Here is a 17473-nt window from a genome sequence, read left to right as displayed (position 1 = left end):
GCAGCCCAGTCTCCGCCAGCCCAGCAAGGCCCCGTGAGCAGTCGCCTGGAGTTTCTAGCCCCACAGCAACGCCTCAAGCCCGGGGTGCATTTCACGGCCCTGCGCGCGGATGGGGGTGCTGGCGTCCATAGCCTAGAGCTGCGCAGCTGAAATTTCACCCTCAGATTGAAAACCTGGAATGAGACACGAGAAAGCCCCCCCACCCCCCGCCCCCTGCAGCCTGTCCTGGCCTTGCAGCTCCTGCTGGCTCTGGGGGGTGGGGTGCAGGTGTACGGTCAGGCTGTGCCCTTTCAGGTGAAAGCTTAACACTGCTCCGGGGTCCCCTCCTCTCACCTGGGGCAGCTGGGGTCTCACAGAGATGAGGGGCGGGAGGGGTGGGGTAAGGAGGGCGGGGGCGGGAGGGCCGTGGCAGGCTGGGGCATCAGCAAGAGCGACGAGTTTGATTACGTTTTTGTTTTTTTGTTTTTGACTGAGGTAAATAAAAAAGGTTCCTCCTGCGACACTGTCTGCCTCCCCGAGTTCAGGCCCGGCCCCTTCCTCACATCAGGCTCTTCCGAAACTGACTGTGCTGGGCGGCCTGTCTGAGGTGGGAGTCGGGGGTCTGCAGGTCCATCTGCCGGTAGAGGTCCCGCAGCTCCCGGACCTCCTGCAGCACCCTCTTGGCCTGGCTCCAGTTCGAGGAGGCCTCCCCCAGCAGCCGCTCCGTCTCCAGCAGCAGCTGCTCTGACTGCGAGTCGGGGGGAGAGCGAGGGGGGTCCTTGGCCTTTCGCTTCCCGTCTCCCAGCCCCTGAACCTCTGCCAGCAGCTCCTGAGTCTTCTCCAGTTTCCTGGCCACCAGGTCCTGGATCCGGGACAGCTGTGCCGGGTGGGCCGGGGCGGGCGCCCGGGGGTCCTCCGGCCGCGCTTGCAGGGGGCGGGCGGCGTCCCGCGGAGACAGGATCTCCTCTAGGGAGGCGCAGCGGCCCTTCTCTGTGGGGGTCAGTTTCTTGGGCGCCTGGGGGTGTAGGTGGCCCCCTTGTCTGGCTTCTCCCAAGGCCGCGGGAGGCCGCCTGCCCGGTCCGAGGGGGGCGGGACGCGGTCCGAGTCTGCTCTCCGCCGGCTGCCCGCCAGCTGCGCCGCCGACTTGTCCAGGTCCACCCGGAAGCTCTCGGCACAGGAGGTCGGCTCCTCGGGGGAAGGGTCTTCCTCCTGGATCAGGTCCAAGGTCAGCATCCCGTCCGAGGTAGAGGTCGAAGCCTGGGGAGGAGAGGGCGGGCCCGAGGGGGGTCACAGGGGCGCCAGCCGGGCTCCCTCGAGCCTGAAGCCGGCAGCGTCCCGGCCTTCCGGGCCCCTCCCGACGGGCCTGGGCTTCTAGGGGCGATTTCTGACTGAATAGTGATTGCAACTTCTTTTATTTTCCTGTGATTTCAAGTCATTTCTCCTGCCTGGGGCCTACATCCTCCAGCCTGAGCTTCCTGGGGTGTCTCTGTGCTCAGCATGATGGACCCCGAGTTGGGTTTGACACCCCCTGCCTCTTTCCACCTCTGCCCCGGGCCCCGCACACGCAAGCGCCCAGCTCTGTGGCTCTCAGAGCCCCGGCTTGATGATAAAACTCGTCCTTCTACTCCCAGAATGCTGTCATTACAAAAAAACAGCGAAAAGGGTGTTCACCACCACGGACGTGTCTTATATACGCTGTCTCAGTCGCTCCTCACTGCGGCTCCTCAGGGTAGACGTGAGAAGGGCCTCACTTTATAGCTGAGACACATTTCAGGGAACCACAGAGAACGCAAATCGCCAAGCCAGGCTCTGCCCCAGCTCCGTCCTTCCGCTACACCCGGCCTCGAGCTCGCGCCGGGGCCAGCAAGCCCGGCTCTCCGTGCTGGCGCTCACGGGCCTTGCTCCCTGGCAGCCCGAGGCCCCGATGTCACCCACCTGCCGCCTTCACTGCCTGGACGGTCATCACCGCCTCTGTTTTTCACCTGAGGTGTATCTCATTTCCCAAGACGATACATGCATCGAGGGCAGGGCCTTCTGATCTCACGGTAGGGCCCAAGGAACTCTTGGCCCGGAGGAGTCGGGCGGGGGGCAGAGTGGAGGGCGCCCCTAGCCCTCGGCGTGGGCATCCCGGGGCCTCCCAGCTGTGCCGCGGGTGGCTGAGCCGCCGCGTCGGAGAGGATGTGGCGGTGACTCTGCCAATTTCTATCTCCTCACAGGCTACCTACCACGGCCATCAGGTGTCCCCGAGTTGGGGGGCGGCGGGAGTGCTGGATTTTCGCCCTGTCCCGCGTGGGGTGAGCCAGATAGCTGTCCTCCTCGACTGTGACCTGCAGAGTCAGGCCCACGTCAGAGACTCTCGCCCTGGCACGCCCGAGGCCCCAACAAGCGTGGACCGGGAAGTGGACCCACCCCCTGCACTGCTTAGAGTCCCGACCTCCCAGGCGGGGGTCCCGGGGGCAGGCCTGGGGCAAGGGACCTCCGTACCCCACGCCGGAAGCCACGGCAGGGCCAGCACCCCAAGGGCCAAGAGGAAATGGCAGGTGAGACATGGTGGCGGGAGGAGAACAGGGTTTTCAAAAGGGAAACGGAGACGCAGAGCCGGTGGGGGCAGCTCCACAGGGTCTGCCTCGTCCCAGCGGCCCCCCGCCCCGCGCCCCTCGCCCTTCCCCGCGGCCGGTCCCCTGACCTCATCCAAGATGCGGTTCTTGGCTCGGGTAATGGCAGCGTTGAGGGCGCTGATCCACGACTCCTTCTCTTCTGGACTCACCGCCAGGAAGATGAGGTTGGGTGCCTGTGGCGAGAGGCTTGTTTCAGCCAGCGCGTGCGAGCGGGCGCCTCGCCTCGCCAGCGGGGAAAGGGGACATGATCATCTCATCCTCTCGGGCCCAGCGACTCTGTTTTGGGACCAGGCCTGACACCAGGACATCAGCCCCTGCTGGCGTGAACTGCCACCGCCCGGGGGTTGTGTCAGGAACGACCTGGGGGGGCGGCGGCCAGGGAAGCGCCAGTAACTTGCCACTGGCGAGGCCCGCAGCAGGCTTGGCGAAGGCCAGGCACTAAAACAAAGATCCTGAAATGTCTGAAGAAATAAGACTGTGACAGGAGTGGCTTCCCGGGCTCCCTCAGATAAGAGGAATTGGATTCGGAACTTCAACCGGCTCGTGGTACAAGGAGAAGCAATTTTCTCCCCGGAGACAAACGCGCACGCCTGTGTCCGCGAGAGACCGGGTGTGCGTGGACACCTTACAGGCTGGCCGGCCCGGAGGGGAGGAGATGGCCGCAGTGTTCTAGGTTAAATAATAATGGCAGAAGAGCAACGCAGGACTCTGAGCTGAGATCATCCGAAGGGGGAAGAAGTTCTCCTGCCCCTGGCCCCAAAGGAAGGCGGCGGGTGACGTACCGTGTTGCCCGGCTGCCTGGAGTGGGCCAGAGTAAACTTGCTGTGATTTTTCTTGCTCCTGCTCTTGGATTTCCGGAGCTCTTCACACTTCTCATAGTCACTCAGGTCAAACACCTCTTGGATATTTTTCTCATCTTTTACCTAGGGGAGGTTGGCAGGGAGGTGGTGAAGATAAAATGACCCCGTCCCTGCCTCCAGTCTGTTAGCGGAGAGCAGTCTTGGGAACCAGAAGCTTGAGGAGGGGGAGGTGTGACGGGCCGGGGCTGTCCCAGGAGCCACCGGGGCGGTGACGGTGGGGGTGGGGTGGGGGCGCACAGCTTGGGGCAGCCCCACGTCCCGACTCCTCAGGCGGGTCCCCCGCTCTCCTCAGACACACCACCGTGTCCAGAATCCCAGGGTGTCTCTCATCACCACCCCCGACTCTGCCTTCAAAGGACACAGCTTCCATGGCTGACAAGGGGAGCCAATCACCCCGAAGTAAGCAAGGCCCAGGCGGCCCCTGATCGTGCAGTGGAAGGAGATAAAGGCAGGGCCAGCCCCTGGGGGTGCGGGGAGGGAATGAACGTCCCCTCCGGCCTCCCCTGTGGCTACCGGGCCTGGCTCCCACCCGGGACACGCGCTGCCCCAATCACCAGCTCGGCCGCTTCTGAGTTGCGGCTCCAGGGCACAGCGGTGTGTCCAGTTTGTTGGGTTTGTTGACAAGGTGCAAAATGCTCCTGTGGTCCCCACGCCTCCTTCCGCTCTCCCAGGCGCTCTCCCAGGCACTACGACCCCCGAGAGGCCCCTCCAGCCATGGATGGCCGTGGAGAGCAACCTCCCCAGGACTAGATTGCAACTTGGGAAAAAAAATCTGCCATCTCTTTCCACGAGTCCAGCTTGAGAGACTAAGTCTCTCACCGCTGGGAAGTTCGTCTCTAAACTACGCCCTTCCTGCTTGAACTATTTCTCTCAAACCCCGGTTCTACCCTCAGCAGCTTGATCCGCATTTGGCTCTTCTCTCATGCTCAATGTCTAATCAGAGACCACAATTCTATCCACATCCTCCGCCCCGGCCTGCCTTCTCTGAGCGTGCAAGCGGATCCCATGAACATTTCTTCCGAGGGCCGTGTAAGCCTCTCAAGTCTCCACCTCTCCCCCAAGGTGCGCCCACAGGCCTGGTCCTCTGAAGCTCGGCCGGCAGATGGCTTTGGCACCAGGGGAGAGGAGATGCAGTCTCGGCCCGGCCGGAGCGGCCTGCTCAGGAAACCCTTTACCCTCTGCTCCTTGAGTGGGGTGGGAAGACCCTGGAGATGAGCTGGTCACGTTTTCCTGGATGAGCAAAATCGCTAGAACTTGTCTTGTTAGAACTCAAAGGGTGACAGGAGGCACCTCTTCCCTGGAAGAGCCCTACCTTCCCTGATGGGAGCCATTTCCCGGGGGTCTCCCCACTTGCCAAGCTCTGAACCGGGAGCTGTGTGTGTGGAGGCTACTGCCCACCCCCCCGGTTCTCACTGTTTCAGTGGGGACGTGGCCACCGGCCTAGTCTCGCGAGGGCCTGGCCTCTGGCTGCAGCTGGACGCACGGGGCCACACAGCTGTAGCCAGCTCAGGGGCGGTGCTCCTGACATCCTGTGGGTGCTCCTGACATCCTGTGGGTGCTCGGCTGCTCCGGGCTCCCCGGCTTTGGACTGGGGAAGGACAGAGGGTGTGAAGGATTATGACAAGCAGGAAAGAGGCTGGCCAGGGTGGCCGAAAACAATTCCCAGAAGCCGGGGGCATGGTTTTGGGGTGAGGCATCGCTGCTCCTCACCCCCTCCTGAGTCCAGGCTATCAGCAGAGGCCAGAAATCTTGGAAAGGAAAGTGCTGGGTGTGTGTGCGGAGCCAGGGGAAGAGGGCTGCTTGTTCTGCTTTCCTTGGGGGAGGGAAGGAGGGAAGGGAAGGGGTGGAGAGGAAGGGAGGGGTGCTCTGGCTTGGGGGGCTGATAAGCAGCTCAGGGAGAGGAGAGGGAGGTGAAGCCTGGGCAGGGGACAGGTGGGGCCCATGGTCGGAAAAGTCCGTCTGGGGCCTGGGCAGGACGGGCGCCTCCAAGACCCCAGTCCCTGCTTTCCCATCGTACTCCCCCAGTTTCGTTGACAATCGCCTCCTCCCAGAGTCAACCCTCCTTCCCGGGCCCTTGGCCCACAGAGAAGGACTCCCCGTGTTGCCTGAAAACACGGGAGCGGGGCTCCCTCCGCCAGGAGGCTCATCGGCTGACCGTGTTCCGAGAGGGCCTGCCCGCCCTGGAAGGGGGGGCCCTTCGGCGAGGCACGGGAGATGACCCTCACGCACGCAGGGGGGTTGCTGCGGGGGGCTGCGGGGGACGAGGCTGAGCAGGCCCTGCCTTTGCGAGGAAGCTTGAGGAAAGAGCAGCGCAGGCGGGAGGGCCAGGGCCGGGCCTGCTGGCGCTACCTGTGAGTGCCCATCACGACACTGCGTGGTGGCCAAGCTGACGCCCCGGCTCTGCGGTTTTCGGGGAGTGGGCAGAGGAGGGCCTCGAGTCCTGGGTCAGCTCCGGGCCCCCAGGCCAGGGAGCATGGAGGGTGGTCAGAGCGGAGCAGCAGCACAGGGCCGCCCTCTTCTGTGCCCTCCCGGCGGGGGGCAGTCGGCCCCACGGCCAGTCACACGCTCCTGACTCAGAGGACACCTCACAGGCCGGGCTGAGGTCACCCCAGCTTGTTCTGGACCCCTCCTCCGCGAACAAGGTCAGGGGGACGCTCGTGCCCCCAGATTCTGTTCTCTGGACAAACACGAACAAGAAAAAGCCGCACACCGGCCATCCCGCCCTTCCCGCGCCGGCTCTGCCGTCCTGTCTCCCCCCTGGCGCGCGGGAAGGTCTCCCCGAGTCTCACTAGCACTTCCTGCCCTGCTGAAGTTCTGGGGAGCAGGAGATGCGTTGTGACACTTGCTGCTTCTTTTCTTTTCTCTCTCACCGGAAAGGCTAAACCAAACTGGAAAGCGGGCAAATTGCAGACAAAACCTTCTTCGCACTTGGGGTGGGGGAGAGGTGACCCCCAAAAGTAAACCATCCTGTCAGAGGCTTCACGGCCAGCTCCCAGCTCAGTGTGAACAGCAAGGCTGAGGCGCCATAAAGAGGGGGCGCCCCGGGCCCAGCTCAGCGCTGCCCGCCCCGCGCCTGGCGACTGTTCTGGGGCGCTCACTCCGCGGCTGTCAGCACCATAAAAGGATTTATTTACCCGAACGCCGCCGGGATGAGCGTCTGCGGCAGAAAGCAGAAGAGGAGAGGAGGAGGAGACTTCCCGCCCTGGGCCCGGTGGGGCCGCGGCCGGGCAGGTGGGGCGCCCTCCCGGGGGGCCGCCCTGGGGCCCGCGGGGCAGTTCTCGGCGCCGGCACCGCTGCTGACCCCGCGAGGGGGCCGAGTCCGGATCCCACGGTCTGGGCTCAGGTTCTGGCCCAGTGTGGACGCGCCTCAGTTCAGCTCCGAGCCGAGGCTCCCGGGGGCAGTCTGGGGGTGCGAACTCCATTTTCCCTCTCTGACAGAAACGGGGGCGGGCCGGGAGCGGGGAAGCCACGCGCCCCTCCCGCTCCGTGAGCCGCGGCGCCGGCGGACGCGAGCACCGGCCCCGGCTCTGCCCGCGGCGCCTCCGTGACTCTGGGGCCGCGCGGCCGGGGGACCCCCCTGCGCCCCAGCCGAGGCCGGGAGGGGGGCGCGCGGGGCTCGGAGCGGGAGGCAGCCGGAGGGAGCCGCGGCTGAGCCGCGCGTTGTGGCAGCGACCGCGAGGAGCGCCCACCTCCCGCGGCGGCCGGGCGGGGGCTGGGGGGCGGGGGGGGGACCCGCGCAACTTTCGCTCCCCTCGGCGGGGGTCGCCGCGGCGGCCGGGGAGACCCGCCCGCGACGCGCTCGCTCAACTTCCAACTCCGGGTCGGGTCTCCCCCAAGGGGTGACCTTCCTCCGCAGACGCGCGGGGTCAAAGCGGGGTGCGGGGCGCGGGGGACCCCCGGAGGCCGGGCGGCGGGCGGGAGGCGCCTACCTCCTTGTCGGAGACGTAGAGCTGGTCCCCCTTCAGCACCACGTAGCGGTTTTTCCAAATCTCCCTGAAAATCCCCTTTCCGCAGAATTTCCGCACCCAGCCGACCTTCTCGGGCGCCGCCGCCGGGTGGCTGCCGTCCTGGGGGCCCTGCTCCGGGGCGCGGAGAGGGCGGTGAGCGGCCGGCGCCGTCGGGTCCGGCCTGCGCGCGTCCCCGGGGCCCGCTCCCCCGCTTTCGGGGGCCCGCCCCCCGGAGGCTGGAGTCGGGGAGCCCGGCGCCCCGTGCCCACTTCTGCGGGCATCTCCCCGAGCAGCGCCCGCCCGCCGCGCCCGCGCCTCCCGCACAAACAGCCCGAAGTGCGCGGGCGGCGGGGCCGGCCGGGCCCGGAGCTGCCCGCGGGGTCCCCCCGGCGCCCCCCGCTCGCGCGCCGGGGCCGGCGGCTGCAACTGCGCCTCGCATTGTCCCGGCCCCCGCGGGCGGCGCCGGTCGGGGCGGGCGGGCGGGGGCGGCCGAGCCGCGGGGACCCCCGAGCCGGGCGCGCACACAAAGCCCCCGCCGGGCCCCCGCGGCCGCGCGCCCCCCGACGGCCCGGCCGCGGCCGCTCACCCTCTTGGCGGAGTGGGTCTTCTTCATCCTCCCGGCGCGCGGCAGGGGCCGGCGCCCCGCGGCGGGGCGCAGCGCTCGGAGGGGCGCCTGCGGGGGAGGCGGGCAGAGGCCCCCGGCGCGCTCCGCCCTCCCGCGCGGACTCGCCCTCCTTTGTAGCTCCGGTTACAGCAGGGCCGGCCCCCCTCGCGCCGCCCGCCCGCGCGCCCGCCCCCCGCCCCCGGCGCCCTCCATGCCGGCCCGCGCGGCCCGCGCCCCGGCCGCCCGCCCGGCCGCCCGCCGCGCCCCCGGCCGCCGCCCCCCCGGCCCGCGCAGTGGGCGGCCCGGCCCGGCCGCGGCCCATCGGCGGCGCTGACGTCGCGGGTTCGGAATAAAGGGCGAATCGCGAGCCGGCGCCGCCCCCCGCCCCCCGCCTTTGTTTCTGGCTCGCGGAGGGGCGAGCGGACGCCCCGCGCCCCGCCGGGGCCCGCGCCCGGCCCTGGGGACCCCGGCCCCTCGCCGCGCGGGTGGAGCCGGAGCCGAGCGGGGCCCCGACCGCGGCGGGCGCGGGGCGCGAACCCACAGCGGCGGCGCCCGAGCGCGGACGGGCGCGCGGGCGGGAGGCCGCGGCGCTGGAGCCTCGGAAGCCTCTGGAAGCCTCTGGAACCCGGTGCCCGGCGCGGGCGGTGGCGGCTGGGAGGGTCAAGCGCCGGGAAAAGTTTTCTGCCCCCGCGGGCATCGGGGTGCGGGGGGTCGCGGGGGCCGAGAAGGGGCCGCCGACGCGCCGCTCTGGCAGTTCGCGGAGCCTCAGGCCTTATGGGCGCCCCGGGAGAGCGACCCCGAGGGCGAGGTGGACATTGGGTCGCCACTTGCGGGGCGAGGGGGGCAGAATGGTCGGGGCGCGGCGGCTCTGCGCGGCGGGGGGTCGCTGTCTACCGCCCCCCAGCACCCCGACCCCCCGCGCCCCAGTGCTTTAAATACAGCTCCAGGTGCGGCCTGGGCTCGCGGCTGCCGGGGTGTCTCGCCCCGCTGCGCTGACACGGGAGATCCGCACCTGCGGGCCCCACCCCTCCCCGAGAACGGCGGAGGGCGCAGCACCCCAGGATGCCCCGACTGGGGCGCCCCGCGCTGACCCGCCGCCCCCGGGTCCACTGCAGAGCGGGCAGGGCAGGCGGCGTCTCAGCAGCCGCTTCTTCCCCACCCCCCATATTTAATGGGAACAGGGGAGTCAGGAGCCCCGGTTTGGTGCCGGCTGCATCGCCACCTGTGCCTTAGGTCAAGCTACTAATTTCTTTAGGCCTCGGCCTCCCCCTGCCCCCACGTGAGACCGTGAGGGAGGAGCCTCAAGTTCGTCAGCAAGGAAGTTGGGGAGATCCGTGCGCGGCCTGGGGGGGGTCCTCAGACAGATAAAAGCCGCCCTGTAGGGCTCATGACTGAGTAGTGACTGCGGGACACTGCCTGAGTGGTGGCCCCTCAACACACGCCGATTGAAGGCGGGGAGCTGGGGGGGGTGGGTGGAGATGTGTCCAGGGAGAGGACCGTGTTGGCTAAATTTGGGGTTTGAGGAGTGCGTGGGCTTGGCTTTTTCTGCGGGTCCTATGAAGGAGGGGGCTCCGCTCTCTTCTCCTCTCCCCCGACTCTCGCAGCCGGTCAGATTCCTCTTCACCATTTTTCACTGACTATACGAATTCCTCTTTTTAGATGGATACAGACATCCGTTCTTTGCAAACGCTCCTATATATAATTTCATTTCTTGGACTCCTCGGCGCTACCTTGTGAAGTACGGAGAATATGTTATTTCCCCTTGGAAAATGAGGACACAGGGCCTGGGGAACAAGTCAACCGCCTGCCCCCCAGTCTGACTGCTCTCTGGTTTCACATACACACACACACACACACACACACACACCCTCCCCAAGTCACCCTTCCCTTCCCACCCGCCATCTCTGTTTCCCACCCTGTTAAAAAGTGATTTTAGAAGAATGAGAAAATCCAGGCCCCCGCCATCAGCGGGGAGGCGCGACACCCTGGTCAACCGGTGGGGCTTGCTGGCCAGGAGGGTAGATGGGGCCTTGGGGTTTATAGTTCAAGCAGCTGCTGGTTTAGGGAGATCAAGTAATTCACACCCTGCCCATCTTCCCCCTGGTTTTAGTCAACATGCAAGCAGCTCCCGCACGCCGGGTGAGGGGCCTTGGCTGCATCAGGCAGGAGCTGGAGCCCGTGGAACGCCAGGCGAGGGACTGCTAAAAACTCCAAATCCTCCAGAGCAATTTTCAGATTCCAGAGCAGATGCATGTGGGCAGTAGAACCTTCCCTGCCTGTCTGCTGCTCAAGACGTTACATAAATCTTGGTTCTCTTTCTCCTTTGCTGCTCCACGCTCTCTCCCTGCCCCTGCCTCCCTCTGGGCTGTTACTCCTCCTCCTGTATCTCACCCCACTCTGGCCTTCCCCTGCTGCCCACCCCCCATACCTGATTAGGGATCTACCTGGGAACTGTTTCCAAAGGCCAGTTCTCCCAGGAGAAATCTCACAGGAAGAACTGATGGGTCCTTCACACATTTCTCTAGCTTCTGAGTGTGATACCACCACACAAACGACAAAAGTAACTCAAGCCAGTTTCTTCTGGAGAGGCGAGAGCAGGAGACGAGGGACTCAAGAAGGGGGAACCGCCCTGACTGCGTGGTCACCAGGAAGGCACAACTGCCAGGAGCTTCATTCTTCAGCTGAATATTTTAAGAGTAACTTCACTTAAGGGAGGAAGACGTTTGCTCTCAGAGACAAGACTTGCGAGTCGCTGCTCAGGAGCTTGCTGGGAGACGCTGTGACCCAAACAGCGGTCTCGCTGACACCAAGTGACGTGGTGTTTATAATCGGGACACGGAGGTTTTGACTAGCCCACTTCCACCCATGCGGGACAGGTCAGTAAAAGCCTCGGAGACCTTAACTAATAATGGCATCAGCTCTGTAAATCTTAAATAAAGATACGGGTCTTTGATCCCTAATAAGGCAAAACCAACTTCTGGCCCCAGACACGCTGGTGGTGGGGGGGGGTTCCTGGCTCGGGCTGGGTGGCAGCCGAGCAGTGCGATGGGACGGGTGAGGGAGAATGACGCGGAAGGTCTCTGCTCCTCTGTGTCTTACTCCAAAGGGGCAGCTTGTCAAGAAGGGACGTGGGGGCGATCTTTCCGGGAGGAGGGGTTGCTCGTCCTTTGAAGACTCTATAACTTGTCAACGGCTGCATTTAAAATACTGCCTCCCTAAGTGAAGGCAGCCTCACTTTTTACACAAAAGCAACTTAAAAAAAAGTTCCAAAGGGACTTGCAAAAGCAAAACAAGATTTTAGATTTCGTAATCGGCGGGACGAAAGCTTTGGGGCTCATGTGAGGACAGGGGAGGGAAAGAACCGAAGAGAGGCCTGGGCAGGGGGCTGGCCAGAATGACCTCTCAGCTTCTCCCTTTATTTCTTGAACTGCTAACCCCCTACATGGGGGCTGACAGGAATCCAATCATCTTGTGTAGTGGTTTTGTATCCTCAACTTTAGAGACAGGAATCAGGAAACGAATTGTTTACCATAATTAGTCAGATTGTATCCATGTCGCAGGGTGCCAGTGTCCGCAGGGTGCCAGTGTCCTGAGCGCTCTGCGCCTATTACCTCGCTAATCCTCACACCCTGGAGGAAGGGACTTGAGGACACTCGTTGTATAGATGAGTAAACTGAGCCACAGAGACTGAAGGACATTCCTAAAGTCACTAAACGTGACCTAGATTTGAGCCTGACAGACTTTTCATCAACATGAAAGAGGCAAAAACTATATAAAAGGACTTGCAGAGAACTGGGGGAGACTGTGCTGTGCCGTTGGCTGTGTTTTGAGAATGACATCAGGGCTTTAACAATGTCATGACTTTCCAGTGCTTTCAAGAGAAGAGAAAGTGACATCAGAATTTACTATTTGGGGCCTCCCCGGTGGCGCAGCGGTTGAGCGCTGGGTTGCGAAGCTGCCAGCAGCCTCTGCAGCGCCGGTTCGATCCCCGGCTGCTCCCCAGCCACCGGAGGAGGGTCCCACATGGCGCGCAGACCTCTCCTGCCGCCCGCTGCTCCCCTCAGCAGTGTACTTCGGTCCTTCTGCCTGCTCTGCTCCCCGCTCTGGCTCTGGTGAATTCTCTCACCCTCCCGCGCTTCTGACTGTACCCAGTGCATGCATAAACAAAACAAACAAATGAATAAATAAATAAATAAATAAATAAATAAATAAAACATGCCTCTAAAAAAAAAAAAAAAATAATAATAATTTACTATTTGCCTTGACACACTTGAAACGTCCTTTGGGGAGCGGCCAGGCCCTCTCGATGTTTGGTATAAAGGCGCACCCGTCTGCTCTCGTGAATTCCCATAAATGGTTATTAATCCCGAAGAACCAAAAACAAATCATCTGTATCTTTTCACAAAGTTTTATTGTAGTCATACATGGTTGCCCAGCGCCGCAGAGCCCTGCAGTGTGGGGGCGCAACAATTTGTGGCTGGCTCTCTACAGGAACACGAGGAGTTTTCAGAAGTGAGCTTGCGGGAATGTGGTTAATGAAAAGTAACGGGTCCAGAGAAGAGAGGAGGCCAGAGCTTCGGACGGTGGCTTTTCTGCTCCACCCCCTAAGCTCCGAGAACCCCCTTCTCGAGTAAGAGCCAAACAACATCCATCAGGAGCTGGAGTGACTGTGCTGTCAAACACACAAGCAACACATCTCCTCACCGGCTAAAGACACCACGAGAAAGGGGTTCGGGAAGGGCCTAGACTTACTCCCAGCTCCTCACCGGGAGTCTTGGTGTCTGTGCCGAGAGTTCAGGAGTCAGGGCTACCTGGAGACGGGTCGCCACGGGCAGGAAGCCCGCGCTCTTCTCCATCACCTCCGCGCAGGGGGGCCCCGGGCGGGCGGGCAGCCGCGCCATCCTCGCTCGGCACCATTTCACCTTCGGCTCGCCGGCCTCGCCGTTATCTGAGCGTTCTCCTTGCCCCGGCTGTGCAGTCCAGAAGCTAGAACTTCCTCTAGGAAACTGATCAGTAGATTTGAGGTTACTCAAAAGCAAAAAAAAGCATCTCCCAACATGGACGATCTTGCTCCTGACAAGTGACCCGACGAAGAGGTAACAGGCAGCACTGGCCTGAGGCGCGGGTCCAGCACGGGCGTCTCCTGACTGGAGGGAAAGCCCCTTGGTGTTCCGCCCCAGGTTTCGCTATGTTTTTTTTTTATCAATAAACTTGCAAAAGCTGTTAAGGCTGGTGTTTCAGGTTTGAGATGTCTAGCCAGGAGCCCAGAACCACGTCACTCAAGCACCAGTCTTCTATTGTCCTGTAGCTGCTCGTGGCCCTAACGTCTCCCTCATCCAAGGCAGACCCGAAAGTGACACCAGCGTTACTTTTCTAAAATACAGAGTAGATTCCACTGCTTACTCTCCCCTTTATAAGACTTCTCCCGGCTTTAAAATATTCGTTTTGCTTAGAAAATAATGTAGATTAAAATTCAAGGCCCTTCATAAATGTGGCCTAGTAATGATGTTTGTATTTTGTTCTGAGAACTGCCTGAAGCTCTGTGTGTGTGTGTGTGTGTGTGTATCTACCTATGAAACAGATGCTATTATTCCTCTTCAGAAAGTAAAGACAGTTGGAGGTCAGAAAAAAGTGTCAGGAAATGAGGTAGCGTTGCGTTTTGTTTGAAAGATTACACAAGATGTCTTTGATTAGTGACTTTTGGTAAGAACTGGTTAAGCAGTAATTAACGGTGCTGAGAAACCCAATAGCAATTTATCAGGCGACCTTTGGTTGGCTCTAGATCCTGCTGCATGTGCAAAGGAAGGAGTGACTTTCCTGAAATTATGCTTCAAGATCCTCCTCTGGGTATCAGGACTCCACATTCTTGACTGCAAAGAGAAAACACTTACTATTTATATTTGCCAAGCCTAATTTCGTTTCCTGGGGCCATTGTGACTTTTAAAAAGTATCTATTTGGGGACTCTGGTGAGTCACTGCAGAATGCTTTTCAAATTATGGGCGATGAACATATTGGTATCTGTCCCCCAAATTTAGACCATAAAAAACAACAACAATGACTTTTCTAGAGCTGTTTTAAAATCAGTTTCTCTCTCTCTCTCTTTTTTAAAGATTTATTTATGCATATAAGAACTGGGGTATAGTCAGAGGTGTGGGGGTAGGGATGAGAGGACTCACCAGAGAAAGGGTGGGGAGCAGGGAGGCAGATCTACCAAAATATACTGCTGAGGGGAGCAGTGGGGAGACAGGAGAGGTCTGCTGTGCCGTGTGGGTAGCTCCCTGGCTGGGGATCAAACTCATGTTGCAGTGGCAATAGCTTGATAGCACTGAGACTCTAACCCCTGTGCCACCAGGGAGGCCTTATAATCAGTTCTCTTAAAAAGCAAATTAAAACCCTCCTCCTGTGGCGCTGTAGTCCGACTCGGTTCAGGCCAGAACGGTTGAACAAATTCTTTCCCAGGCATCCACTACGGAGTGGCCCTGGGAGGTGGACGAGGGGCACCTGTCATGATTCCTACCTGAAGGGGCTCTGGCCAGAGACGGGAGAGATCACGTCTCAGCCTCAACACAAGATGCCCAGACAGAGTGCCGGCGCCAGCTCAGCGGGCCCACACCCCCACTTGCTGGCCTGGCGCTGTCTAAGGACAGACCTCTCTGACTCTGGAGAGAAGGAAGGTGGGCAGAAAAAAGCCCTTATTTTAAAAAGTCAAATTCAAAAATCTTATGCCACACGCTGCAAAATGAGTGTCTTTACTTTTAAGTCTTTGGTAAGGGCTAGAAGCCACCCCTCACAGCATTTCACATGGTCATTACTAAAGTAACTGAATTCAACAACAGTGCTCCAAGCAGGTTACATGTACAACCAACCCCCCCTTCTCTTTGATACTCCACAAATAGAAGTTGCTTCCAAGTTTCTTGTTATACCAAAGACACTAAGGGAATCTAAAATCAAATCTGAAAAGGGGTGTAATGAAAAAATGGGGTGTAATGAAAAGGGTTGTAATGAAAAAAGTGAATGTAATGGAAAAAAACACTTGAAGGAAGATAATAAGAAAAAAGATCTGCCTTAACAAGCTTCCGGTTACCCCTGAGCACTTAGCTGTTGGCGCTGGGCAGGCGAGTGGGAGAGAGGAGAGAGGAGAGGAGGGAACTTCTAAAAGCTAAAAAAAAAACCCCACGAAAAACGTTCTGTGCCCTCAGCTCACTGCTCTGGGAGCCGCTTTGGTCCCACACCTTTTTGCTTTTGCGCGTGTCATTCAGAAGTGTGCCCGCGCCTGGCACGTAGCCAAGGAACGATGCCTCTCCTAAAGCCCAACTCCTGGGCCGCTCCTCCAGGAGCTCTCCTCAGCCCCGCGGCCTTCCCTACGCTTACTACTGTTCCTCCACACTTTGTGATTCACAGATTTGTTTGACTCGATCGCTGGACCATAGGATCTTCAAAGACAGGGGCATCTTATTTTCTCTGAATTTCAGCTCCTCCTGCTTTGAACAGACCCTTGCCTGAAGCAGCTGGTCCACACGCACCTTCCTGCGAGCTCCCAACGTGCCCAAACAGGTGGACGGAACATTCTGTAACAATCCTGGGCTTTCGTGTCCGCCTGATGCTCCTCCGTAGAGGCAACAGTAACAGCAAACCAAAGAAAAGAAGATGACACACACGCGTGTCCACAGGCGGGGCGTGGGGACGCGAACGGCGCGCGGCATTGACAGAGAACAAAGCCCCGAGGAGCCGCCGGGCGCCGAGAGGCAGCGCTGAGTGTAGCCTGACGCCACTGTTAAATAAAGCTCAAAAATAAGCAAAATAACACAGTCGTCAGAAATTCATAGATACGTAATAAAGGGGCGATCCCCCCCCCACTGAAGCAAGGGGACGAAACACACCATGGAGGGGCGTCCTGCGGGGCAGCAGCGGGGATGCGGTACAGGCGGCGCCCGGGCCGTCCAGGTGTGGAGTCGGGGAAAAGCTTCAGGGGCGTTCGTTAGGTTCTTGGACTTTCTGACTTACATGTTACAATACTCTTTTTACACATTCACATATATTACAATAAAGGAAAAAACAAGCTGAATGGGGGTCTTTACTCCGGAGGTTCTCAGAACCTTTACCAAGCTAATGTAAACTGTGACCTGCCAAGAGAAGGATGAAGTGTTTCCCAAAGTGAGTGGCTAAGGAATCCCTTTTAAAGGGAAAATCTATCACTATCTCCCCGAACAAATTATCCATAGAACAGACCTTGGGAGACACTGAATTAAGATATAAAATAAATCCTTGATTATACCCAATGCCATTGAGGTTGCTCCCGCCTAAGACACTCGCTTCCAAACCACGAAACTGCAGCTGAAAACGTGGCGACTCTTCCCAGCTCCCAGCTGAGCGCTGGGCACTTCACTCAGGGAAAAACAAAAAGCAAAGCAAAGCAAGACCTAGCAAGCAGGGTCCTCGGTCCCTTTTCCTCTCCCGCTGGGAAGACCTGGCCAAAGAAGCCACCAGCAGGATTCCTCGTGTTTCCAGTGTCGCGCATGCACCGGGGTATCGTGGGGGAGAGATGACGGGCCAGACCATGGCGCCAGAGACAGGTCCTGGGCTCCTGGGGACCGAGCTGCCTGCAGTATCAGTTGCAAAGAGGTCTGCGAGGCGGTCACCATCTGATATGATGTGGTGACACGCAAGACACGCCAATCTGTCAGAGCGGCCACAGCAATAGTGGCCACCGGCGTGCGCACCCACACCCACACCCACGAAACCAGCCTCAGACCCTGGCTGCAGCAACCGGGGGCCGAAGTCTGCGCAAGCTCATTCGTTATAGGGGAACTCACGCTGGTGGCCTCACAGGGGAACTTCTAAGTGAGCACAGATGGAAACTGACCACTCAGTTTTTTCAGAACCACAGAGGTCTCTGCGCTGGCACTGCCTTTATAGTAACTTTTATCATTGCCCGGAGAGTCCCACCTGGGATGACAGTCTAGTCCCGCTCTTGGATGATGAGAAAGGAGGGGTTCCCAAGTGAAGTGATGCAGGGTGAAGAGGTATGATGAGTCACCAACGTCTGCTTTCACTTGCTTTCCCTGAGTCTAATAGCAACTACAATTGCAGCAGCAAAAAGCAACATTTATTGAGTGCTTGTCTGTGGCAGATTCTCTTCTAAGCCTTTCACTGTAGTACATAACCCAGCTGTTACAACAGCCATGTGCAGTTATTACTGCCTCCGTTTTATGGTTGAGAAGATGGAGGCACAAAAAAGTTAAAACAATTTGCCTAAGGTCATATAAGTGGACACCCCGCAAAGCTGGGACTTTAAAAAAGTCACCTGGCACTGGCGTTTGTGCCTTAATTGCTACGCTACACTGCCTTCCAGAAGACCACAGAGGCCCGGAAAGCGATTTATAAATACCAGGCCCCATTCAGCCCCGGTTTCTAATGACATCTGCGAGAAGGCGGTCAGTGAGCTGGGGAGGGCGACACGGGGC

At 60.0% G+C, this 17473-nt stretch overlaps 2 protein-coding genes and 1 long non-coding RNA gene across 5 annotated transcripts in view; 1 reads left to right on the top strand and 2 right to left on the bottom strand.

Moving 5' to 3' along the window:
• Nucleotides 1–438: 438 nt before the first annotated feature.
• On the bottom strand, nucleotides 439–8050 carry PLEKHO1 (pleckstrin homology domain containing O1). Its single transcript, XM_037499604.2, is given in 7 exon segments — nucleotides 439–1002; nucleotides 1005–1236; nucleotides 2205–2306; nucleotides 2666–2770; nucleotides 3380–3520; nucleotides 7387–7533; nucleotides 7991–8050. Coding segments are annotated over 7 exon segments (1218 nt in total). The 5' UTR covers nucleotides 8018–8050; the 3' UTR covers nucleotides 439–538.
• Nucleotides 8051–8573: 523 nt separating this feature from the next.
• Nucleotides 8574–15830, top strand: LOC119237268 (uncharacterized). The gene is made up of 4 exons (XR_005123235.2): nucleotides 8574–8636; nucleotides 9668–9746; nucleotides 10534–10884; nucleotides 15411–15830. It is a non-coding gene; the product is annotated as an uncharacterized LOC119237268 (long non-coding RNA).
• The window catches only part of VPS45 (vacuolar protein sorting 45 homolog), a 53735-nt gene continuing 48643 nt past the window's right edge, over nucleotides 12382–17473 (bottom strand). For 2 of the 3 annotated variants that reach the window (XM_037501446.2, XM_054690880.1), the window contains exon 15: nucleotides 12382–13014. In XM_037501446.2, the coding sequence (XP_037357343.1) occupies nucleotides 12927–13014 (88 nt within the window). In that variant the 3' untranslated portion in view covers nucleotides 12382–12926. The other variant, XM_037501447.2, reaches the window with a different exon arrangement.

Source organism: Talpa occidentalis, unplaced genomic scaffold (assembly GCF_014898055.3).
Source record: "Talpa occidentalis isolate TD23 unplaced genomic scaffold, MPIMG_talOcc4v2.1 talOcc4.9, whole genome shotgun sequence".
Taxonomy (NCBI): domain Eukaryota; kingdom Metazoa; phylum Chordata; class Mammalia; order Eulipotyphla; family Talpidae; genus Talpa; species Talpa occidentalis.
The sequence above is the reverse complement of the archived record's forward strand: the minus strand, read 5'-3'. Positions and strand labels throughout refer to the sequence as shown.